The sequence below is a fragment of the Lontra canadensis genome, unplaced genomic scaffold, assembly GCF_010015895.1.
Source record: "Lontra canadensis isolate GAN:19392208 unplaced genomic scaffold, GSC_riverotter_1.0 scaffold69, whole genome shotgun sequence".
Taxonomy (NCBI): domain Eukaryota; kingdom Metazoa; phylum Chordata; class Mammalia; order Carnivora; family Mustelidae; genus Lontra; species Lontra canadensis.
In genome coordinates this window covers 7,704,662-7,731,600 of record NW_022631063.1, presented here as the reverse complement: position 1 = coordinate 7,731,600, position 26,939 = coordinate 7,704,662, and the positions used below count along the sequence as shown (strand labels likewise).

At 35.1% G+C, this 26,939-nt stretch overlaps 1 protein-coding gene across 6 annotated transcripts in view; it reads right to left on the bottom strand.

Annotated features, from left to right (window-relative positions):
• Nucleotides 1-26,939, bottom strand: part of UBR3 (ubiquitin protein ligase E3 component n-recognin 3) — a 234,896-nt gene that overhangs the window by 42,830 nt on the left and 165,127 nt on the right. For all 6 annotated transcript variants that reach the window (XM_032880422.1, XM_032880421.1, XM_032880423.1 and 3 more), the window contains 2 exons: nt 19,906-20,011; nt 3,271-3,374 (listed from right to left, as the gene is read on the bottom strand). In XM_032880422.1, coding sequence (XP_032736313.1) covers nt 3,271-3,374; nt 19,906-20,011 — 210 coding nt within the window. The remainder of the gene's footprint in view (nt 1-3,270; nt 3,375-19,905; nt 20,012-26,939) is intronic.

The window sequence follows — 26,939 nt, the reverse complement described above, 5'->3', positions numbered from 1 at the left end:
CCCTCGACAAAGTAGGTTAAGAGGGAACATACCTCAACATAATAAAGGCCATCTATGAAAAACCTATAGCTAACATCATCCTCAATGGGGAAAAACTGACAGCCTTTCACCTAAGGTCAAGACAAGACAAGGATATCCACTCTCACCACTTTTATTCAACACAGTACTAGAAGTCCTAGACACAACAATCAGACAACAAAAAGAAGTAAAAAGCATCCAATTCAGTAAGGAAGAAATAAAACTTTCACTATTTGCGGATGACATGACATTGTATATAGAAAACCTGAAAGACTCCACCAAAAAATTGCTAGAACTGATAAATGAATTCAGTAAACTCCCAGGGTACAAAATCAACATTCAGAAATCTGGCATTTCTTTTTTTCTTTTTTTGTGGCATCTCTATACACCGATAATGAAGCAGCAGAAAGAGAAATCAAAAAAACAATCCCATTTACAACTGCACCAAAAATAATAAGATATCTAGGAATAAATCTAACCAGAGAGATGAAAGACCTGTACTCTGAAAACTAAAACACTGACTAAATAAAGTCTTTTAAAAGAAGAAAGTGAAGATGACACAAAGAAATGGAAAAACATTCCATGCTTATGGATTGGAAGAATAAATATTGTTAAATTATCTATACTACCCAAAGCAATCTACATATTTAATGCAATCCCTACCAAAACACCAACAACATTTTTCACAGAGCTAGAATAAACAATCCTACAATTTGCACGGAACCACAAAAGACCCCAAATAGCCCAAGCAACCTTGAAAATGAAAAGCAAAACTGGAGATGTCTCAATTCTGGACTTCAAGTTATATTACTAAACTGTTGTGATCAAAACAGTACGGTACTGGCACAAAAACAGACAATAGATCAGTAGAACAGAAAAGAAAACCCAGAACTACATGGTCAATTAAACTTTGACAAAGCAGAAAAGACTATCCAATGGGATATCCAAATGGTGCTGGGAAAACTTGATAGCAGCATGCAAAAGAATAAAACTGGAGCACTTTCTTACACCATATGCAAAAATAAATTCAGAATGGATTAAGAACTTAAATGTGAGACCTGAAACAATAAAAATCCTAGAAAAAACACAGGCAGTAACTTCTTTGACATCGCCATTGTAACTTCTTTCTACATATGTCTCCTGAGGCAAGGTAAAGAAAAGCAAAAATAAACTATTGGGACTACCTCAAAATAAAAACTAAAAGACAATGGACAGAATGGGAGAAGATAATTGTAAATGACATATCTGATAAAGGGTCAGTATCCAAACCTATAAAGAACTTATACAACTCAATACCCAAAAAACAATCCAATTAAAAATGGGAAGAAGACGGGGAGCCTGGGTGGCTCAGTGGGTTAAAAGCCTCTGCCTTCAGCTCAGGTCACGGTCCCAGGGTCCTGGGATTGAGCCCTGCATCAGGCTCTCTGCTTGGTGGGGAGCCTGCTTCCTCCTCTCTCTCTCTGCCTGCCTCTCCGCCTACTTGTGATTTCTGTCTGTCAAATAAATAAATAAAATCTTTAAAAAAAAAAAAATGGGAAGAAGTGAATGAATAGGCACTTTATCAAAGAAGACCTCCAGATAGCCAACAGAAACATGAAAAGATGCCCAGTATCACTCATCATCAAGGAAACGCAAATCAAAACTACAATGATACATTACCTCACACCTGCCAGAATAGCTAACACCAAAAACGCAAGACACAAGTGTTGGCAAGAATGTAGAGAAAAAGGAAACCTCTTGCACTGCTGGTGGGAATGCAAACTGGTGCAGCCACTCTGGAAAACAGTATGGAGGTGCCTCAAAAACTTAAAAACAGAGCTACCCTCAGTGGGGTATCCTCAATGATCCAGCAACCACACTACTGGATATTTACCCAAAGAATACAAAATTCTAATTCAAAGGGACATATGCACCCCTATATTTACAGCATTATTTATAATAGCCAAGATATGGAATCAACCCAAATGTCCATCGACTGATGAATGGATAAAGATGTGGTGTGTGTACGTGTGTGTGTGTATATATTATAAATATATGTGTGTGTGTGTATAAATACATGCACATATTTATTGGATTTACTCAGCCATAAAAAGAATGCAATCTTGCCATTTACAATGACATGGATGGAGTTAAAGAGTATTAAGTTCAGTGAAATAAGTCAGAGAAAGACAAATTACCATATGATTTCACTCATACGTAGAATTTAAGAAACAAAACAAATAAGCAAAGAGAATAAGAGAGAGAGAGAGGGGCAAATCAATAAACAGACTCCTGACTATATAGAACACACTGAGGATTACCAGAGGGGAGGTGGTTGGGGGGATGGATGAAATACATGATGGGGGTTAAGGTGTGCACTTGCCTTAATGAACACCAGGTGATTAAAATAAAAACTTTTTAAAAACCCCAAAACTCAAGTATAAAATATTGAACTACAGTTCAAATATAAAATATTATGCTTATTTATTAATGACATTTAACTCCTCAGAGAGTATCACAATTTGCATAAAATACCAATTTGCTTATGTTTAGAATAAATGATCGCTTCACACCCTTAGGTAAAAAATTATATCAAAAGATCAAGTTGAAGTACACACAAAAAATATCTTCCCCAGTAACAAGGCCTTTATACACCTATAGATGTTCTTTCATGGAACTCATAATAACACAAAAACAAAGCTTTTCACCAAAAGGGAATGGTTAATTATTTAGTAGAATATTTTAAATATTTTTAAATGAAAACTACAAAGACTATGGAACAATAATTAAAACATTATTAATATAATATTAATGTTATTGTTATCACAGTATTAATGCTGTTAATATCAAGACAGTATATTAACATTAATTAAAAATTATGGGGTATCACATTTGAATAACCCTATGATTACTACTATATAAAATATTTATGCACGTAGATAGAGTAGAGACATTAAGGCTGACAATTAGCTCTTTTTTTTCACATTTTTGAATTATCACTTTAAATTTTTTTAAAACAAAAGTTTTCAGAGTGATTTTCCCTTATCTTTACCTTATTATTGAATAAAAACCTTAAAAGAACAGACCCATGAGGAAAAAAAAAAACCTTTATTTCACTGTCATCTTCTTTTAGATATATATGATTTACTACTAATAAAAAAATAAAAAACTCCTTAACCTCAAAACATTACCAACAGAATTAATATTTGTCCCCATAATTTTTAGAGTATTATGTATACTATATGGCTAAGAAGCAGAATTATAAAGACATACCTTTTCGTAAGGGTTGCGGCATCATTAAGATCTGGATGAGCAAAAGAGATGTAACATCATGATAAAGAACTGGAACCTCAAGCTGTTGTTCTTCATTTCCCTGCCTAAAAGAAAAATGCATAATCACTTTAGACAATATTGTATATCTTTTCTAATTCATTTTATATTTCCCACATATGTCTATGGAACAGAAATCAAACTTTCATAAACTAAGAAATCTCAAAAGAAAAAGTTAGGGGCCATTTTTTTTTACTTAAAAATATAATCTTTATATCCATATATTCCCTTGACTCTGCCTAATATGAAAAAATTACATAGAAAATTCATTAGATCTTACTTAAGTAAACAATTGGGATACATTAACTTGATATGAAATTTTTTTAATTTCTTAAATTACAGAAATTAAATGAAGGATTAATTGGAACTTTAGAAGATTAGTTTCACTATAAGTGGAGTGAATATAGGATACTTGCCATCACAAACCTTGCACTACAGAGTAAATGTTCACATTATTAAAAAAAGAACAGGTACAATTCAAAAACAAGTTATACAGAAAAGGAATGATTTATATATTTTGTTAACAAGTTGTTTCAATTTTATGACTATCATAAAAATTCAAAAAATCTTTAAAATTTTCAAAGTTTCCAAAAAAAGATGATAGCCAAAGCAGAACTTAAAACACACTATAAAAGACAAAGTAGTAAATTGTAGGAATGTGGAGTACTAAGAGAAACACAGAATATATTCCAAAGCAGATCTCATTCTAGATCTATAAGAATTTTTAAAACCCTGTAGAAGGAAACATTTTTTAATTATAGGTTTAATTTTTAATGTCAGGAAACAAAAACAAATCTTATGCTTCTAGAACTGACTAAATTTGAAACTATAATTCAGACTGGATTTACAATGAACAAAATCTGTTCAACTCTTTTTTTTTTTTTTTTAAAGATTTCACCTATTTATTTGACAGAGATCCCAAGTAGGCAGAGAGGCAGGCAGAGAGAGAGGAGGAAGCAGGCTCCCCGCTGAGCAGACAGCCCGACACGGGGCTCCATCCCAGGACCCTGGGATCATGACCTGAGCCGAAGGCAGAAGCTCCAACCCACTGAGCCACCCAGGCGCCCCTGTTCAACTCTTTTGTTAGGCTCCATCATTGAGCAAATACTGATCACTTCCTATATGTCAGGCACTAGACACACTGATGAGTAAACCAGTGCCTGCTGTTCTGAAGTTTTTAAGTGCCAGGGGAAGACAGCTCTTTAAATGTCTCCATTCTCTACACCAATATCCCTTAAATTAACTTGTCTCTCTCTCCAAAGCTAACTTTCCATTAATGCTATGAAACCTACTATTTGTCTCTACAGTCTCTCTTTTTTAGAAGCCCAAAGTTCTTTTTTTTTTTTTAAATGGGGGAGCGGCTAACATTCACTCATCTATTATTTAAATCCCCCCAAAAAGGGTTTTCCACATGGTCAACAGTGACCTCCTATTTACAAAATCTAGTGGATATTTTTCAATCATTATCTTATTGACCTTTAACTCTGCATACAGTTGAACATATTTGTCTGGAAAATTTTCTTGGTTTTTGTGAAACACTCTCTCAGGTTCCCTTCTAACTTTCTGATTACTCTACTTTCATTTTCTTGACAAGTTCTTCCTCTGACTAACCTAGAAATGGTGGTGCTTCCCAAGGCTCCAATTCCCACTCTCTTTTAACATAAAGCACTCATTTTGAAAGACTTCCTAACCCAATCACCAGCTATACATTGATGACTTCCAAGTCTGCATCTTTAGCTATGACTCTCTTACACTCTCTATCTGAATACTCACTATCTCCACTTGTATATCTAACAGGAAGCTCAACCTGAGCTTGCCTGAAACTGAACTCATGCTCTATTCTACACCCACAATCCCCACCCCCAGCCATAACCAATCAACTCTCTCTTCTGTGTTCTTAGTCTTGATGTGGTCATTTATTATACCCTCTAGCATTTAGCACAATGTCTGAATGCAATATGATATATACAACACTAAAAATATAATGAATAGATAAGGCAGGATCTTGGGGATATCCTGAACCTACCTTCTCTTATTCACCCCATATTTATCAGTAAGTCCTAACAACTATCTTTATTTTCTTTGTCATCTCTATAGCCGCTGCCTTCTCACTATTCAATCTCCACAATTTTATGTTCTGCCAATTCATTCTCTACACTATTAAGTGCCCTGGAAAAAAAAGAAAAAAAGGAACCTTTCATATCTTGTTTGCCATCATTTTCCTGATGCCTGATTAAAACAGTTTATTAAAACCAGCTGAATAAATTTAAAAATGAAAAATGAATGGATGGCTAGATGAAAAAACAGGTGGAAAGAGAGACAAAAACTAGTTAGCTAAGACTACAGAGCATCAAGAGAGAAATAAAATGCACTGAGGGAAGAAACATCAGAGAAAATCACAAACTTTAACAAAATTAGGGCCTATAATTCCTATATGTATTTGTATTTCTCTGGTTTTACCACAGTTCCTTTAGTGAAATGAACAAAATGCCTCCAAAGGAAATATGCAAAGAGGATAAAACCTGTTCCCAAATAGTAAGAGGAAAGTCCTTGCAGACCTATGGATGATAAAGAAAGTGGTAAGAAACATGTCCATTAAAAACTACTTAGAGGGGCACCGGGTGGCTCATTGGGTTAAGCCTCTGCCTTCAGCTCAGGTCATGATCCTACGGTCCTGGGATCGAGCCCCGCATCGGGCTCTCTGCTCAGCGGCGAACCTGCTTCCTCCTCTCTCTCTGCCTGCCTCTCTGCCTACTAGTGATCTCTGTCTGTCAAATAAATAAATAAAATCTTTAAAAAAGAAAACTACTTAGAATAAAAATGACTTTGGATTATCAAACTACTGTATTAAATCTAACAGCTGACAAAAGACTCATACTTAGAATTCAAACGAACTTTATGGATCCATTTAAGCTAACCCAATCTCACTTCTATGCAAAGATAAATTTTACTGGACAAAAGTCAGAGAGGTTTAAGAACTTCTTGCATCATGACCTAAAAGACTAACAAATTACAGAGATTTTAGGTATAGAAAATAAAAATATCCCCGAATGAGTAAATTAAATATAGTTTCTTAAAAATAGGGATATTATAAGCAACTGAAGAGTTTAAAGGGCTAACATAAGTCTATATTCTCATTTATTTTATTATGTGTCAATAATTTTTTTGTAATAGAAGCAATCCTTCTCAAATTTAGAGGTTAATTATTTTGCTATTATGTCTTGTTTGCTTATTATTATTATTGTACTGACCTTCAATTATTTAAAATCAGTCTAAATCTCCATATGCATGGACAACTATACTTCAGTTTATATCCTCTATTATAATTATTCATACACACTTGTTAAAAATTTAGCAATCTTTATATTAAATATAATTGAGAATGTATAATTAAGAAAAATTTCAAAACTACAATGATACAAAAAAGAATTTTAAAAATGGGGAATGATAACTATTGTCCCCAAAATTAATTTACGAATTTAAAATAATTCTAACCAAAATCTCAAGTGAAGGTAAGGGCTTAGAAAATGGTTCTAAAGATCATCTGGAAGAATGAGCAGATGAGAACAGTAAAGGAAAATTGGGAAGTAGGGGATGGGGTTGGAGGTGGAAGAAATGAGAGAAGCCTAATCTAACCAGAGACATACATATAACATGTCTTCCCAATAACTAAACCAGAATGGTTCTATCACAGACTATAGGCTTATAGGTCAATAAAACAAAGTGGAAAGTCCCTCATCAGAACCATAACATACAAAAATTTAGTATAAAAAAAATGGGATGTAAAATTGCTAAAAAATTAGCTAGTTATTTAAAAATAAATCTTAAATCTTCACGCATTACTGATGAAAATAAATTCCAACATTTTAAAAAACCACCCCATAAGAAAATTCTACAAAGAATACATGAGTAGGTACTGCAAACCCTAAGGCAGGAAACACAATGTAATGCAGGTTCTAAAGGTAAACACCAGAACTTGGATGGGCTAGATAGGTATTCTAAGTATGAAAGGAACCAGAAAAAATAAGAAATACAGGGCCTGACTGGTTTGGCTAAATGAAATTTTCAAACCTTAACATGTCAAGAAAAGTAATATAAAATTAAAAGGCAAACATATTTTGGAAAAAAGTTTCAACATCTATGAAAAAATAAGGTTTATTACTTTAAGCTGTAAAGAATCACTCAGATAATTTTTTAATTCTTTATTTAAATACAATTTAGTTAACAGATACTGCATTACTAGTTTCAGAGGCAGAATCTAGTGATTCATTATTTGCATACAACACCCAGTGATTATTACATCAAGTGCCCTCCTTAACACTCATCACCCAGTTACTCCTTCCTCCTACCGACCTCCCCTCCAACAAACTTCTGTTTCCTAGAGTTCAGCATTTCATGTAGTTTGCCTCCCTTCCGACTTTCATCTTATTTTATTTTCCTATGTTCATCTGTTTGGTAATAGATAATTTTTTAAAAATAAGATGCCAACAGAAAAATGGGCAGATGTTCTGAATATAAAATTCACAAAGAATGTACACAAATAGCTAGTACACAAACATGAAATATTTATATAAAGTTAACTTTACTTTTGTTTTACTAAAAAAATTTCTATTACTTTAGAATCCCATTTTTTAATCTATCAAACTAGCTCAAAATATGTTTTTAAAGTGATAATACTCAAGAGTAACAGAAACAGGACTATCTCTGCATTGCCAGTGAAAGCTAATCTAGGTACAATCTTTCCAAAAACCAATGCTGTGCTATGTAACACAGTGCCTGACATAAAGTGAATATTTCTCAAATAAATGACTAAATACATAAAATATTTATATGCTTTCACATTATTACAGAGTTCTGATATTACATCTGACATGTCAAGAAGTGCTTAATACATCATCTGATATTATGGTAGAAAAGGAGAAACAATTTAAAAAATTAACAATAGGAATGAATACATAAATTAGGTATGTTTAGATATGTTTAATGATGTGGGAATTTGGGTGTTATGTGTTAATTTTAAAAAGCAGATTCTAAAACTGGTATAGTATGACTCAAAAAGTATTTAAAAATTTAAAATATGTATACAGAAAAAAAAAGAAACTGGAAATAAGTATCTCAAAATGTTAACAATGTTAGAGGAATTCCCAGAAAACAGGACTGATTTCTCCCCCTCATATTTAGTCTCCTTTTTATAGTTCATGAATTCATGAAACTATAATAAACTATATATAACATGTGGGTTACAAGATTTTGGATTCTTTCGGGGAGAGAGTCCAAGACAGTGGAGGAATAGGAGACCTTAATTTCATCTGGTCCCAGAAATTGAGCTAGACAGCTATCAAACCATTCTGAACACCTGCAAACTGAACTAGAGATCAAAGAAAAGAATAGCTGCAACTATAGAAAAGTGACCACTTTCTTCAGGATAGGACATGTGTAGAAGTGAATCTGAGTAAACATATGGGAAGCTAGACCGTGGCAGGAGAGAGCCTCCATCAGCCAGCTATTGACAAGTGACAGAGTAGTGGAGCACAAAACTGGAACTTCTAGAAGTCTGCTCCAATGAGGGATGTCACTCCAGTGGATAAGCAGGCTGGGTGGAACCCTCCCTGGGATGGTGTGGCCCGAGGATCCCTGGAGTCACAGGAAGATGGAGGCAGGGCACAGGGGAGCGCCTGAGTGCACCCTCCCAGGTATTGGAGTGGGGAAGCTGACTGCAAAGAGTGAGCCCAAGAGTGGGCTCTCAGTTGGGGGTTGCCATAAACCATGATCTGGAGCACAGTCAGGCCACTACTCTTCATGCAGGGGCCCAACAAGTAGCAGATCCAGGGAGACTCCCCTTCCTACCCTGGGAAAAGCAGCACAGGATTGCACCACAGGAGCATGCTGAGTTTGGAGACTCCAAACGGTGTCTTGTACTGAGATAGAAATGCTCAGTCATAGGCTGGGTAAACATCAAGTGCAGCCAGAGACCAGGAAGACAGGAGTGTCTGACTGCTTTTCTCTGAGCGCCCACTGAGGAGTGGGGCCCAGAGCTTTAGGCTGGGGCCAGAGATTGGAGGTCACCATTTTCATTCTAATCCTCTAAAGCTGTGCCAAAAGCCTTCAGGGAACAAAAGAAACACAGAGCAGTAGAAAGCAGATTACTTAGCCTGTCCCCAGGCAAGGTTGGTACAATTTTGCCTGGGGCAAAGATATCTGAGAATCAGTGCAACAAAAGATCAGCAAGAATGTCTAGCCAACACCAAGTTCACCCATCAATGAGAACTGCAAAACTACAGTACAAGGGGAATACAGCATATAGAACTCTCGGCCTTTGCCCCATGATTCTTTAGTCTTTCAACTTTAATTTTTTCTTAATATTATTTTCTTTTTAAAAAAATATTTCTTCTTTCCTTTTTCAACCTTATCATATCTGTTTTTAATATCTTTTTAAATTTTCATTTTTACAGTCACATTCTATCCCACCACTGTATTTAATCTTATTTTTATATATAGATGGTTCCCTTTCTTTAAAATTTTGGGATGCAATTTCTTCTAACAGACCAAAACACACCCAAAATCTAGTGTATGGCTCTGTTCTATTCACCTGCCTAATCATACACTTTTTTTTCTTTCTTCTTCTATTTGTTATTTTTTTGAGATTTTATTGTCTTATTAAAGTCTTTTTAATTTTTAAATTTTCATTCTTATGGTTACATTCTATCTTTTCAAGGTATTTAATTTTATTTTTATATATATAAGTTTTTCTTCCCTTACAATTTTATGATGTAGTCTCCTCTAACAAACTAACCAAAATACACTCAGGAAATAGTGTATTGCTCTGTTCACCTGTCTGTTTATATCCCTTCCTTTTGTTGTTGTTGTTTTCTCTCTTTTGTTTTTTCTTGTCATTTAATTTCCATTTTTATAGTTACATTCTATCCTTTTATTTTATTTAATTTTATTTTTGTACATATATGGTTTTTTTTTCTTTACTTTTTTTCTTTTTTTCTTTGGGGATCTAGGTTTCTTAAAAAAAAAAAAAAAAAAAGACCAAAATACACAGAGAATCCAATGTATTGCCTTATTCTGCTCACCTATCTGATTCAACTCCCCACCCTCACCCCACCCAGTTTCAGGTTTCTTCTGATTTGTTTAGCATGTATTTCTCTGGGGTCATTGTTGCCATTTTAGTATTTTGCTCTCTTGTTCATCTATTCTTCTCTAGACAGAATGACAAGATGGAAAGACTCACTTAAAAGAGAACAAGAGGCAGTGCTGACTGCCAGAGACCTAAGCAATATGGACATTAGTACAATGTCAGAACTAGAGTTCAGAACAACAATTATAAAGAAATAGCTGGGCTTGAAATAAGCATAGAAGACACTAGAGAATCCCTTTATGGAGAAATAAAAGGACTAAAATCTAACTAAGTCGAAATCAAAAAGGCTATTAATGAGGTGCAGTAAAAAATGGAGGCTCTAACTGCTAGGATAAATGAGGCAGAAAAGAGATTTAGTGATACAGAAGATCAAATGACGGAGAATGAAGAAGCTGAGAAAAGGAGAGAGAAACAACTACAGGATCACAAGGGGAGAATTCGAGAGATAAGTAAAACCATAAAGCAAAGCAGTATTAGAATAATTGGGATTCCAGAAGAAGAGGAAAGACAGAGTGGGACAGAAGTCAGATTGGAGCAAATTGTAACAGAGAAAGAACTTCACTATTCTGGGTTAGAAAAAAGGCATCAAAATCCAGGAGGTACAGTGAACCCCCCTCAAAATGAATATAAATAGGTCAACATCCCAACATATAATAGTGAAACTTACAAATCTCAGAGACAAAGAGAAAATTCTGAAAGCAGTGCAGGACAAGAAGTTTGTAACCGACAAAGGTAGAAACATTAGACGGGCAGCAGTCCTGTCCACAGAGACCTGGCAGGCCAGAAAGGACTGACATGATATATTCAATGAGAAAAATATGCAGCCAACAACACTTTTATCCACCTAGGATGTCATTTCAAAATAGAAGGAGTGATAAAAAGGTTCCAGGACAAACAGAAACTAAAAGAATTTGTGATCACCAAACCAGCCCTACAAGAACTATTGAAAGAAGTTCTCTAAGCAAAGGAAGATCCCAGAAGTAACATAGACCAGAAAGGAACAGCAACAACATAGAGTAACAATCCCCCCACCCCACTCCCCACAGGCAATACAATGGCACTAAATTCGTATCTTTCAATAGCTACTCTGAATAGCTCATCACTCAGCATCACGGAAATGCAAATCAAAAGCCACAATGAGATACCAACTCACACCAGTCAGAATGGCTAAAATTAACAAGTCAAGAAACAACAAATGTTGGTGAGGATATGGAGAAAGGGGAACACTCTTACAATACTGGTAGGAATTCAAACTCGTGCAGCCACTCTGGAAAACAGTATGAAGGTTCCTCAAGAAGTTGAAAATAGAACTACCCTATGACCCAGTAACTGTACTACTGGGGATTTATCCCAAAGATACAAATGTAGGGATCCGAAGGGGCACCTGCACCCCAATATTTATAGCAGCAATGACCACAATAGCCAAACTATGGAAAAAGGCCAGAAGTCCATCGACAGATGAATGGATAAAGATGTGGTGTGTATATATACAATGGAATAATATACAGCTATCAAAAAAAATGCCTTGCCACTTGCAACGACGTGGATGGAACTAGACAGCATCACGCTAAGTGAAGTAAGTTAATCAAAGACAATTATATGATCTCACTCATATATGGAATTTAAGAAACAAGGCAGAGGAGCATGAGGAAGCGAGGGGAAAAAAATGAAACAAAATGAAGCAAGAGAGGGAGACAAAAGTATAAGAGACTCCTAATCTTAGGAAACAAACTGAGTGTTGCTGGAAGGGAGGGGCATGGGGGGATAGAGTAACTGCATGATGGACATTGGGGAGGATATGTGTTGTAATGTGCACTGGGTATTATATAAGACAAATGAATCACAGACCTGTACCCCTGAAACAAATAATATCTTCTATGTTAATTTAAAAAATAATTATCAATCAATCAATCAATCTTGTAGGTTCTTTCATTTTTTCCCCTCACCATTTTTGCACATTCTAAACATTGTACAATATAATTTTTATAATCAGGAAAGAAATTTACAAAAATAATAATAACCTGTAGCTTGTTAGCTACAAAGACAAAAACAATCATTCTGAGGACACAAAAATGGATCTTTCCTGGCACATAGCAGGCACATAATCAGAATGAATGAATATAGAAAAAAGAAACAAAAATTTTGACTATAGGGTTTAATACCATCATGTGATAACTATTCTTTTAATGTTTAATATTTTAAAATACAAAAAAAATTTTAAATACATAATTGTTTCTATTTCTTAAAGTTTTTAAATAATCTTCAAAATCCAGATTATAAAACTGCATACTTCTAGATATATAACTTCTAGATATATTCCAGATTATAAAACTGCATACTTCTAGATAAATAACTTTCAAGAAGATTTTAAAAAAGGTATATATCAGAAACCCCTAACATTAGACACAGAATTTTATATTCAGAAAGTATTAAATAAGAAAATAGAAAAAGATATTCAATCTTCTAAAATCTAATATATAGGTAAGAAACACAGATATCAACTATAATATTATAAGTTAGTGAATTAATTAACCATAAAATTGAGAACAAATGGGGGGTGCGGGGGGGGGGGGTCAACCAGATTTTTCAGAAATTACTCGGATCTCTTATTACTAAGAAAGGAAACAGAGTAATAGTTAGACTTAGGCTCTTGAGGGGCACCTGGGTGTCTCAGTTGTTAAGCATCTGCCTTCGGCTCGGTCCTGGGATCGAGCCCTGCATCAGGCTCCCTGCTCAGAGGGAAGCCTGCTTCTCCCTCTCCCTCTCTCCTGGCTTGTGTTCCCTCTCTCACTATCTTTCTCTCTGTCAAATAAATAAATAAAATCTTTTTTAAAAACAACAACAAAAAAAGACCTAGGCTCTTGAATCAGAAAGATATGAATTCAAATGCCACCCCTATTTCTTAACAGCTATGTCCCCTAAAAACCAGGTTAATTAATTTTTCTTTTTTTCTTTTTTTTTAAGTAGGCTTCATACCCACCATGGAGCCCAACATGGAGCTTGAACTCACAACCCTGAGATCAAGACCTGAGCTGCGCTGAGATCAAGAGTCGGATGCTTAACTGACTGAGCCACCCTAGCACCCCAATTATTTCTTAAGCCTCAGGTTCTTCATATGTAAAATTTGGGATAACAATGGTATCTCATGTATATAGTTATAGTGATGATTAAATGAGATTATATATGCAAAGCACAAAATTACCTAGTATGAAATAATCACTGGTTAAGTGTTCATACATTTACTACTAACCTAGTGGGTATTAAATCTTAGGGGTTGATAGGAACACATCTGACAAATAGTATTATTGAAAGCATCATACCTATGTCTCGTCTTTAAAACCTTTACTTCATCAATAGTACACTTCGGAAAACTTTTGTTTGCTAAACATCTTTAGACTCAGAGAATTAGGTCTTCTAATATTTTACTAGTACACCATCCCTGCCTTTGAGTATGTAAGTCTAGCTAGGAAAGAAAATTACTAGCTAATGTCAAGAAATTTAACTTTCCTTAGCCATAACATGCAAAATACTCATGGCTTGCTAATTTTGTCTATAAACACAAAACATAGACACAACATTTTTTTTTTTGAGAAGTAGCGGGACATATTCATAGCTTCAAAGTATCTCCCCAGAAGACAACTGTAATTACTGATTACAAAGGATAAAATAATAAATTTACAGTTGAAAAGCCTGGCAGATGCCACATTAACCCATTATCATCAATAACAACACAAATCAACAGCATGTACCTCCTAATATGATGCACCAAAAAGAATACATTACTTTTGATATTTCTGCCAAAGGTTTATCATCTGAATCTAACCATAAGGAACTACTGAACAAAAATAATTGAGGGATTCTACGAAATAATCGGCCTGAGTTCTTTAAAAAAAAAAAAAAATCAATGTCATGGAATACAAAAAAAAAGGTTGGAAACAATTTCAGATTAAAGGAAATTAAAGAGATAGAACACTCTAAATGCAAGCACAATCTTCGATTCTCTTTGCATTGCATTTGTATTTCTAAGACATTTCTGAAACAACTGGCAAAAGGTGAGTAGTTCTGTATGAGATAGGGGTCAATATTATTACTTCTCATATAAATTTCCAATTAACCTTGCACTGTTTACTATAAAGACTAGGCTTCCCTCACTGTTCCTCAGTGCCATCTATGCTTTAATTCCAATATCCAGACATGTGTGGGTCTGGTCTGTTTTAACAAATAAATGCAAATGCATTTTATCAGCCCTACTTGATTACACAAATGGTGGCATAATGCACACATTTTTTTTCTCCTGTATTTTCCTCCTAACATTGTATCTTGATGGAGATCTTTTCATATCAATAAACAAAGTGCTTTCTCACCTTTCTTTCCATTTCTTTCTTTCTTTCTTTTTTTTTTTTTTTTTGATAGCTCTGTTTTATTTTACTATTGTATGGAGGGCAACGCAATAGGACATCATCTATACGGACAAAAATAAAACTGGATCTGTTCCTTATATTAGATATCATGGCAAATTCCAAATAGAGATCTAAATATAAAAACTGAAGTCACAGAAGTATTAGAAGAATCATAAACCTGATAAGAGGTTAATATCCAAAATATATAAGGAATTCATACAACTCAATAGCAAAAAAAAAAGCCAATTAAAAAATGAGCAGAGGATATAAACAGACATTTTCCCAAAGAAGACATACAGATGACCAAGAGGTACTGAAAAGATGTTCAACACCACTAATCACCAAGGAAATGCAAGTCAAAACCAAAATGAGATATCACTTCACAATTGTTAACATGGCTATTATCAAAAAGAAATACCAAGTATTGACAAGAATGTAGAGAAAAGGAACCTTTGTGCATTGTTGGTAGGAACATAAACTGGTACAGCCATTATAGTAAACAGTATGGAGGTTCCTCAAAAAATTAAATATGACTACCATATGATCCAGCAATTCCACTTCTGGGTATTTATCCAAAGGAAATAAAAACAGTAACTCAAAAAAATATATGCAACCCCAAGTTCACTACAGCATTATTTACAGTCACCAACATGAGGAAACAATCCAAGTGTCCATCAATGGATGAGTGGATAAAGAAAACATCACACACACACACACACACACACACACACACACACACACAAATATTATTCAGCCATAAAAAAAGGAAACCCTGACATTTTTGACAATAGGGATGGACCTTGAGGACATTATGTTAAGTGAAATAAATCAGCCAAAGAAAGACGAATACCATATGATTTCACTTACGTGTGGAATCTTTTTTTAAAAAATTAACTCACAGATAAAAGAACAAATTGGTGGTTGTCAGAGATGGTGGATGGTGAGTAAGCAAAATAGGTGAAAGTAGTCAAATGGTACCAACTTCCAGTTTAAAATAAATAAGTCATGGAGACGTAATATACAGCAGGATGACTATAGTTAATAATACTGTGCTGTGTATCGGAAAGTTGCTAAGAAGTTGCCTGGGTGACTCAGTCAGTTAAGTGTCTGCCTTCAGCACAGATCATGATCCCAGGATCCTGGGATGGAGTACCAAATCAGACTCCCTGGGAGTCTGCTTCTTCCTTAGCCCCTCTCCCCCAACACTTGTTCTCTCTTGTGTTTGAGCAAAAATAAGTAAAATTGGGGCACCTGGGTGGCTCAGTTGGTTAAGCGGCTGCCTTCGGCTCAGGTCATGATCCCAGCATTCTGGGATCGAGTCCCACATCCTTGCTCTGCAGGTAGCCTGCTTCTCCCTCTGTCTCTGCCTGCCACTCTGTCTGCCTGTACTCTCTCTGACAAATAAACAAATAAAATCTTTAAAAAAAAAAAAAAAAGTAAAATCTTAAAAAAAAAAGTAGGTAAGAGAACTTAAAAGTTCTCATCACAAGAAAAAAAGTTTGTAATTATGTACAGTGACAGACGTTAACTAGACTTACTATGGTGGTCATTACACAATATACAAATATCAAATCACTATGTGGTAATCAGTTTTATTCCTCCTAAACTAATATGATGTTGTATGTCAATTATATCTCAATTTAAAAAAAGAAATAGGAAAAGAAAACCCAAGTGAATTTCTTTATAACCAGGCAGTGGGGTAAGACCTGAATAAAGAGAAATCAAATTCCAGAATTAATAAATGAAAAGATTATGAAAATGACATTTAAAAAAAACTTTGGATGGCAAAAAAAATCATAAAAACATGTTTGACAATCTACTGAAATATATTTGCAACTTAAAATACAAAAGGTTAATATCCATAATCCATAAACATGTTTTTAAAATGAAGACGAAAAGACCAACAACTCAATATTTAGAAAGAGGTAACAGATAAAGAGTTCTCAAAAAGAAATGCAAATGGGCATGAATGGGAGATAAAGGTCTCTGAATTGATCACATAGTTTTTCCTTTGGAAAAATATAAGCTTTATAAAATTAAGATAAATAAATCAAGGGGAAAAGGTAATCTTTACTGAGTAAAAAAAACTAAAACAAGTGAGTCTCACTATAAATCAAGTTGAAGGCAGAACAACGCAAGAAAAAAAGTTACTTTAAATGACTTAAAAGCAATATTTTGCCTATACATCCTTAGTGGTATATATTCTAGGTCAAAAGAACTTAAAGTCAGTAGTAGTATCATTTTTTCAAAATAATTATAGTTATACGTAAGTAAAAGAAGTAGTAATAAAGTTAATATCATTATGAACCTAGATTTTCAAAGAAGAGAAAAAGGATGGAAATAACAAAAAGTTAAGAAATAAAACATAACTTTGCAATCTTACATTTGAATTACAAATATCAATAAGAACTTGGGATCGTTAATCTCATTTAAAAAAAGAAGAAGAAGACTTACGAGGTGCCTGGGTGGCTCAGTCAGTTAAGTGACCAATTCTTTTTTTTTTATTTTTTTTAAAGATTTTATTTATTTATTCGACAGAGATCACAAGTAGGCAGAGAAGCAGGCAGAGAGAGAGGAGGAAGCAGGCTCCCTGCTGAGCAGATAGCCCAATGCTGGGCTCGATCCCAGGACCCTAGGATCATGACCTGAGCGGAAGGCAGAGGCTTTAACCCACTGAGCCAACCAGGCGCCCCTAAGTGACCAATTCTTGATTTCCGCTCAGATCATTATCTCAGGGTCCTAAGATCAAGCCCCACATCAAGCTCCACACTCAGTGCAAAGTCTGCCTGTCCCTCTCTTTCCCCCTCCATCCTCCCCCTGCTTGTCCGCTCTCTTTCTCTAAAATAAATAAATCTTCTTTAAAAGACTTCTGGGGTGCCTGCGTGGCTCAGTGGGTTAAAGCCTCTGCCTTCAGCTCAGGTCATGATCTCGGAGTCCTGGGACTGAGCCCCCATCAGGCTCTCTGCTCAGCAGAGAGTTTCCCCTGTTCAGTTTCCCCGCCCCCCCCCCCACCCACCTGCCTCTCTCCCCACTTGTGATCTCTGTCAAGTAAATAAATAAAATCTTTAAAAAAAAAAACAAAACAGACTTCCTTACTGCCACTGGAATGGCCTATAAGCCTATAAATTATTGTGATAACATAATAGCTATATATACCCCTTAGCACCAAGATTATGATCTCTAAATACCATTTCCCAATAAAAGGAACTACTCAAAGAAATGGCTGATACCACGTAGAGAGTGTAAAATGTACAAAATAAGCCTAGGTTAACTTATTGTGCCAGAAAGTAAGGATATTATCAAAGACTGCTTGGATCATTTCGAAGTTCAACAGCAATTTTAAAGGGATTCTTACTAACCTAAAAGAGAACAATATATCTCTCTTCAAATTGGTGTCTTCACTTTCTTTGGGTAAATACCCAGAAGCAGAATTTGTGGATTGTGTGGTAGTAATTCTATTTCTAGTTTTCTAAGAAACTTCCATAGCAGCTGCACCGATTTACATTTCCACTAACACTGTATGAGTGTTCCCCTTTCTCCACATTCTTGCCAGCACTAGGGAATAGATATACATACCCCTATGTTTACTGCAGCATTATTTATAATAGCCGAGATATGGAAGCAACCCAAGTGTCCATCAATGGATGAATAAAGATGTGATGTATAAATATGTGTGTCATATATACACACACTAGAACATTACTCAGCCATAAAAAAGAATAAAATCATGCCATTTGTGACAACATGGATGGACCCAGAGGGTATTATGCTTAGTGAAATTAAGTGATGGACAAATCCTGTATGATCTCACTCTTACATGTGGAATCTAAAAAACAAAACAACCAAGCAGACAAAGCAAAACAGAAAGAAACTCATACATACAGGAAACAAACTGGTGGTTACCAGAGTGGAGCGGAATTGGGGATGGGTGGAACAGGTGAAGGGGATCAAGAGGTACAAACTTCCAATTATAAAATAAGCCATGGGGATGTAATATACAGCATAGGGACTATAGTCTGTAATATTGTAATGACTTTGTATGGTGACTAGACTTATCAAGATCATTTTGCAACACACAAAAACACTGAATTTCTATGATGTGCACATAAAACTAATAGGATATGGTATGTCAATTATACTTCAATTAAAATTAAAAATAAAATAAAATGGGACAATTTACACCAAAAAGAATGGCTGAATGGAGTGAACACATCAAATATATTAAAATTATGAGATCAAATAAATAACCACAACTTATTGGTCACCACTGGAACCTGCTAGGGCATCAAGTCCCTTCTTTGAAAACTTATGAACTGGGAAATATCAAGCAATCATCCTGCCAAACTATATTTCAGGGTAACCAAATAGATGATATCAGAAAGCTTTCCTTTATTAAAAAATCATTCCTAGCTAATAAATCAGAAGGGAGGTTTTTTGTTTTTGTTTTATTTTTACAAAACCACTCTTTTGAATCATCTAAGGGAATACTAGATTTAGGCAAGAATCATCAGGGATGGGGCGCCTGGGTGGCTCAGTTGGTTCAGCATCTGCTTTTGGCTCAGGTCATGATCCTGGGATGGAGCACCGCATTGGGCTCTCTGCTCACCAGAGAGTCCACTTCTCCCCACCTCTCTCTCTGACCCTCCTCCCCACATCCCTAAACAACAATAATCAGGGGTTACAAAAATCACTTGGGTGTAAGGCTGATGGAGAACAATAAAGGGATCAAACTAAGGCTACCTGAACCCACTAATCAATTCTGACATAAAAAGAGGGGCAATAAGTCATTGTGTACCTCCATTCAAACGTTTTAACTGCTTAGAAATTAATGGATTCTTTAAGACATTTTCTAACTTGTTATGAATTTTTATACAATTTTTACAGAAAGTATAAAGTTAAACTTTTTTATTTTTTATGTATTTGTATGTTTAAAAAGGAAAATTCACACATTCATAAAGAATTTTAATTCTATTTCAGTATGTAACATTTCTCAAAAACAGTTTTAATTGACTTTAATCTCCCAATAATACTTACTGTGAATTCTCCTCTTCTACTAATTGCGTAAGCTTTCTCCAGGGATTATACTCAGAATCAATGCTATAAAGCCGCATGTGCAAGGCTAATACATGGAACAGCTGATCTAAATAAATTGAAGAAAAGGTTTAATTAGAACGTTCACACAATTCTTCCAGGACAAAATTCATACAAAATTTCTAGCTAATTCATGTGGAAATATTTCCCATCTTCATAATTATAATTCACCAAGTTTAAGTATCAACTACTTCACACTCTCTTTTAAGGTAAACTCTGAAATATTTATGCAAAAAATTACCACTAGAATCTGGACTATCCTTATGCTCAGTCTCAATACTGGAATGGTTCATTCTCCTTATCTCCTGTCAGACCTACTTTTCCTTGGCTTTATGCATCAGACTTGACCAATGGTACTTCTCACACTTATGGCTGTCCCTAACAAAGATTTACTATTATCAATACGCTAATCTGAGTAATACTGACAATGACATCCACATAAATTGCTGTTAGATGAAATTCTTTACATAGTATTTTCCCCTAAGTCCTCTTTAGACTGAGTTGTGACTTCATTATCTTTTGATTCTAATGAAGAAAAAACTGAAAGAACGTTATTACTTAGCATAGCTACTCCAGCTATTTTCATTTCTTCTGTCTAAACCATACTAATAATCTACAAGTCTTAGCTCTCAAAAAAATCTGCTCATGACATTTGGGGAAAAAAGGTTTTTCTTTAAAATTTTAAAATCATTCATAAGAAAATCCTAAATTTTGCTTTCATACCACAAATTCTTTTGGGGAGTAAAAATGACAAGGAATGGATTAGATTATTCTGCCACAAATTCTCAAAAACATACGTGACACAAAAGTAATTTTTTAGAAAATCAGATAATACTTTCTGACATATGACTAAAATTAATTCTTAAAACCAGACAGGGGGGTGCGCCTGGGAGGCCCAGTGGGTTAAGCCTCTGCCTTCGGCTCAGGTCATGATCTCCTGGGATCCAGCCCTGCATTGGGCTCTCTGCTTAGCAGGGAGCCTGCTCCTCGCCCCTCCCCCCACCTACCTCTGTCTACCTGTGATCTCTGTCTGTCAAATAAATAAATTCTTAAAAAAACAAAAACAAAACCAAAACAGACAGAGGGCAAATGGGTGGCTCAGTTGGTTAAGCGACTGCCTGAGGCTCAGGTCATGATCCCAGAGTCCTGGGATCAAGACCCACATCAGGATCCCTGCTCAAAGGGTAGCCTGCTTTTCCCTATCCTCCCTGCTCCTGCCCTCTCTCATTAACTCTGTGTCTCTCTCCCCAGTAAATAAATAAAATCTTTTTAAAAAAGAAAAAGAAAAAAAGCCAAATAACACAAGCATTTTGTTGTCACTTATTCTCTAAATTAAAATCAAAAGAAAACAAGATTTTGTTTCTGAGCAACCAACTTAGAAACCAACTATATTTTAGATTAATTTATGATCTGTCAATATGATTCTTGTGAGGGGGTGTAGTAATAGTAAAGGTAATAGTAGTAGTTTGGTTTGGGGAAGCTATTGTAAGGCATTATGAGAGCTATAAGATGAACAAAGTAAATGTTCCACTCTGTGTGGCAGGTAGAGGAAATGGGAGGTGGGAAAGGGAACTGAATCTTAACACTCTATATATACCTGTAAGTTTCATCTTGATCTCTCTATAACAAACAGAAGGTAAATACCTCAACCTGCTTCGTCTCATGTTTATAGGTCAACCTATAGTACAAATCCTCTCTTAAAATTTCTTCATCCTATTAATACCCAGATTAGCTGAGTTATTTGTTACATGCCAGGCGCTATTTTGAAATCATTTAACATAGATTATCTCAATTACTTTTCACAAAAATTCTACTTTGTTATCCCCAGTTTTGAGACCAGTTAAGTTTCCCAAACTTCCAGTTTTTCCAGTAAACTTGTTCAACTAATAACACTGACAACAGGGATGTTTTCAGCAGAGAAATAAAATGATGAACGATATACTGGTCATTTTATTTCAATTTAATTTTACATAAGAGATTATTTCTGCCAAGTACATAATGTATAATTGAAGTATCTAAAACCTAAAAGTGTTTTTAAAAAAATACAACATAAATTTCCCTAGCAGGAAAATATTTAACTCAAATTGCTAGGTGGAGAGTGTTACATTTTTTATATAGGTGTTAACTGAATTAAAGAGTTGTTTTTAACTACATCGGAAACTAAGTATGTACTACTATACACTGGCTAATTCAATTTAAATTAAAAAATTTTTTTAAAAGCTGTTCTTGATACTTTCTTTCAATACGAGAGTCAATTATCAGTTTATCTGATTTAATCAAAAGCATAGGAGTTGCAATTCTACTAACTTGTTTTGCATTGAAACCATGGTAGCATAGAAAAATGCTACAATCCATCTATTTTCCTAACCTCTAACATAATTAAAGAAACAAATGTTGAAGGAAACTTTTTTATCTCTTCTATTTCCTCATTTCTACAAATGAGGAAATAGGCCTAGAGAAAGGAAGAACCTTGCCAGATCACCCTAATACCAATGGAAAAGCTAAGAAAAGAATTCAAGATTTGCAATTCCTTGTTATTTCTACCACTCTAGTTCTCCCTAGGGCTTTTACAATTAAAAGAAAAGTGCAATATTCCTTCTCTAACACAAATATACCCCTTTCCATTCCTATGAAAAACTGATATTGTAACCCTGATGTATCTTCTAAAGCTATTAATATAATATATAACAAGTGTCTTTGGTATTGATTTTAGAGCTGAAGACTACAAATAAGGTACATCTACCTTTGAAAAACAATGCTAGAAACTGCAAATAACTTCAGTAGGAAATAGAGAATTGGCCAAATAATAATCAACACCTTTTACTATTCATTGTATTCTTCAAAATTTAGTCTGAGGGCTATCAGTAATAAACTCTCATTTAGCAGCAAAAAGATCTCTTAACCAAAACAAATAATGACAGTAGTAGACTAAGGAGAACCTATGTTCATAATCGAAAAGTTAAAAACTGAAACTAATGGGAAAACATTTTTAAGTTTTATTTAAGTAATCTCTACACCCCATGTGGGGCTCAAACTCACAACCCCAAGATCAAGAGCTGCATGCTCGTCCAACTGAGAAAGCCAGGCACCCCAATGGGAAACTATTTTAAATTCCAACCATTTGTATGATATTTTAAAAACTGAGAAATAATTATATCAAGAAATTATATTATTAAAATCTTGAAAAACAACAGCAAAAAAAAAATAGATAACTTCTTTTCTGGAACAACATGTTTTAAGTTCTAAAGTTAGACCCACATTTATAAAAGAGTTTTGGAAATGAGAAACACCATTAAATTTATTTAGAGGTATGCTATGATTTTAACACATGTATAGGAGGCACCATTGTCTACTAGGAATCAGGAAGTCCTAGGCTTGAATCCAAGTTCTGTATTGATCATGTGTCCTTGGACAAAAGACCTTAGTTTTATTATCTGTAAAATGGGAATAATGCCACCTTTCTGGCCTGTTATATAGCAATAATAGTTACAGTAATCGCATATATATGTAGTGTATAGATAGTTGTGCTTATATATATGTATATACACACATGGTTTGCAAGAATAAATTCCAAATAATAAATTTAATATTTATAAACTTGAAGTATTACAATTAAAATTAGAAATTATGGCATTACAAACATCAGGTCTCTACATAAAACTACCTCTCCACAAAAAATATAAATATATATTTTTAAGTCTCATCTTTTCTCTCTCTTCTCCTGAACTTTTGGTACTACTCATTCCTGGTTCTCCCTCAGTTCCGTCTCAGTTACCTTTACACATTCTTCTTCCTTTGTTAAACCCTAAATGCTAGGATTCTTCATAAGAAAAAGGAACCCTTCCTAGTTCTCCTTTCCTCTCATTCTGCACATACTATTTCACCAAATTCAACTGCCATGTCTACTTGTAAGTTTACAATTCACAAATTTCTCTAGCTCTTCAATGCCCCACAAAATCAATGTATCTAAAAATAGACTGATTATATAGCCCAATCTGGGCTGCAATGTTCAGTTCCTCTTATAATCCCTATTTGGGGGAATGCCATCACTGCCCCTACAAACACCAAAACAAAAACAAACAAAAAAACTTGGAGACTCAAATCCCACATCCTTGCGCTCCATAGCCAACTGATTAGCAATCCTACTGGTTCTACTTCTGTGATCCATCCTCTTCTGCTGCACTCTACAGCTATACCATTTCTCAACTGGATTACTCAACAGAGTGCTCATTCAGCTTCATGCCTTTTGTTTCACTCTCTCCCGATCCCTGTAAACAGTAAGTCTATCACATTATCTCATAACTGGTTGGTGAACCAAAGAAGGAATAGGTTTTGAAAGCCCTTCATGAGATAACCTCTATCTTTTATTTCCTAACCTCCTTTCTTCCCTTTGCTTTCCAAGTATTCCCCAGTGTGTCACGTTGTCTCATTCTGTCTCTGCAAGCTGTTCTCTCAGCCTAGAATAGAATATTCCTGTTCTCCAGGCAAACTTGACTCAACTTTCAGGAGCTAGCTCAAGTTCTCCTCTGTAAAGTTTTCTCTAATACTGTAACTGAGACAGAAGTAATCATCCTTTGCTTTATACATTCTCTAAACCCTGAGTTAACTCTATCACTCATATAGTCCGGTAATTATTTTCACATGTTTTTCTCTCCTGTTAATGGTGAGCGCTCCCTGAAGAAGACAATTGTGTCCCTTCCTCTTTGTATTTTGTAGCCTAGCACAGTGCTTGGCATATAGAAGGATTTTAAGTATGCTGAATATTGCATGAATAAATCAACAGTCCTATAAAAAAATCATACAATATAAGCATAAAATTCATGAAGGATTTATACTCTTCCTTTTTTGTCATGACACACTGGCTCAGTAACCAAGAAGTAGGCCAATTAATCAGCCCTAATTTTATTGCCCCAAAGAGACTGACCTCTCAACTCTTAACTACTAGAGTAGTGCTTGACCTACTTGCTCTCACCATCTTCTTCCCCATTCTGGTTGCTCTGACAACTCACCTGGGACAAAGAACTCTATTTTCTGCAATACGAAATCAAATTCATTATAACTGTGATAAGTCTAAAGTATTATAATGTGCTTAATCACAAGACAGACACGTCCTTACCACGAAAGACTGGTTTGTCCTTAAAACAAAACAAAACAAACAAAACCCTATGCTTTAATTATAAGAACTCTCAGCTGGAACAAAAAGGTAAGCTTTAACAATCCCTTCTATCTTTATCAATATTAAAATAACTAGTAATCTAAAACTGGTAGATTATTTCTTGGTAGAACTCATGTCATTAAAACAGAAATATATGTTAAAGAGCTGTCCTAAAACCTTTTATAAGTTGGTTCCATGTTAAATTGTACCACTGTTAAAATTTACCTACAGTAAACTTAACTGGGTCTGCATTTCGGATCATTCAAGATTTTAGTCCTTTCAGTGCAATTACCTCTGATCAAATAATTGTCAGTGAAAAAAAATCTCAATTAGCCAAATGGCTCTCTGAACTACCGAGGGAGGAAGGGGATCTCAGTTTCTCCATAACTGACCAATCAAAGTAAGGAAACAGTTCTGACCAATTTATCCAAGGTGAATATACTAGCTGTGGATATACTCCTCTCACAGCTGAGTCAGCTAACCTTGGTTCCTCTACATACTCCTGAGAAATTAGTTGTGGAAAGATGGGAGAGGACTCGTCAAATGAAGTCTGGGAACAACTCTAAGAAGGGAAAATCTGTAGCTCTGGTTCCCAAGAAACACGAGGTTCATGCCATGGGATGACAGGAGCTGACTCATCTTGCCCCATCCCACTCCTCACAACTCCACGGAAGGCTGGGCAGGGAATAAAATGTCAGTCATGGTAGGAATTTTGAAGGGTTAAGAAAAATTTAATAATAATAAAATAATATATATAAAATACTTCAGTTTCATATATAAACTGTATGTATGTACACATATACATACTTTATCTATTATTACTTGATCTTTAAGTTCACCATGATACATATGTTCGATAGTCAGCACATCTATTATCATCCCCATTTTCATAATAAGGTAAAAAATTAGGTGACTTCCCTAAAGTCCAAAAGATAACAAACATGACTAGAATCCAGATCTTTTAACTCCAGTGCTCCTTCCAGCACTGTATCCTATGTTGCTTATAGTCAATAAAGGCACAGCCAAGTTTGGGGATAAAGTAGCAGAGCTTTGTTTACTTAAGACAGGTTTTATTCCCCCATGTGAGTATGGGAACACATGAAAGGAAAAAGCTATCATTAGTACCTTCTTGTTCTCCGTGCTGCGTTCCTTTCCTGCCTCCCAGAGTTCCTGTGTCTCCATTCCCCGGCACACTGTGCCATCATTTTCTGGTCACCTCAAGTATCATAGCATTAGTATTTTTAGGGAACTGTTTTCCTTCTACTTTTAAGGTTTAAAAGGCACGCTCCTGCTTCATGTTTGCAACACTGTGTGGAACAATAGGGAAAGGCACAAATCTGCTTCCACACATAGGTAATCATATGAAAGATAAAGAAAACATAGCTTCTTAGGAATCCCAATTTCTTCCTTATCAAAAAGGACACACTCCATGAATTCAGGTCTAATCTGAGCACCTCATATAAGGGGCAGGAGTTCTAAACTAAGAAAGGGTTGCCCTCCCTAAGCCTAGCAAGATCCAAGGGCTCCTACGCCCCCTATGCCCTGATAGTGGAAATTACTATCTGTGGTATCTAGTTCCTAGAATACACAGATCATAAATTCCGGAAGGCCTGACTACCTGGCCACAAAGCACAGAACCTTCAGAATGACTTTAAAGAATAAAGCCACTCCTTTTAGTCAAATTTTCAAGCTAACTCTTGTCCCTCTAACTCAGGCTTCCCAAAATTAACAATCTATTTTGTTAATAGATAAACTATATTAATCTTTGGTAATAAATCCCATTCTGACCACCTCATCTCATCTCTGAACAGGTCAACAAAGT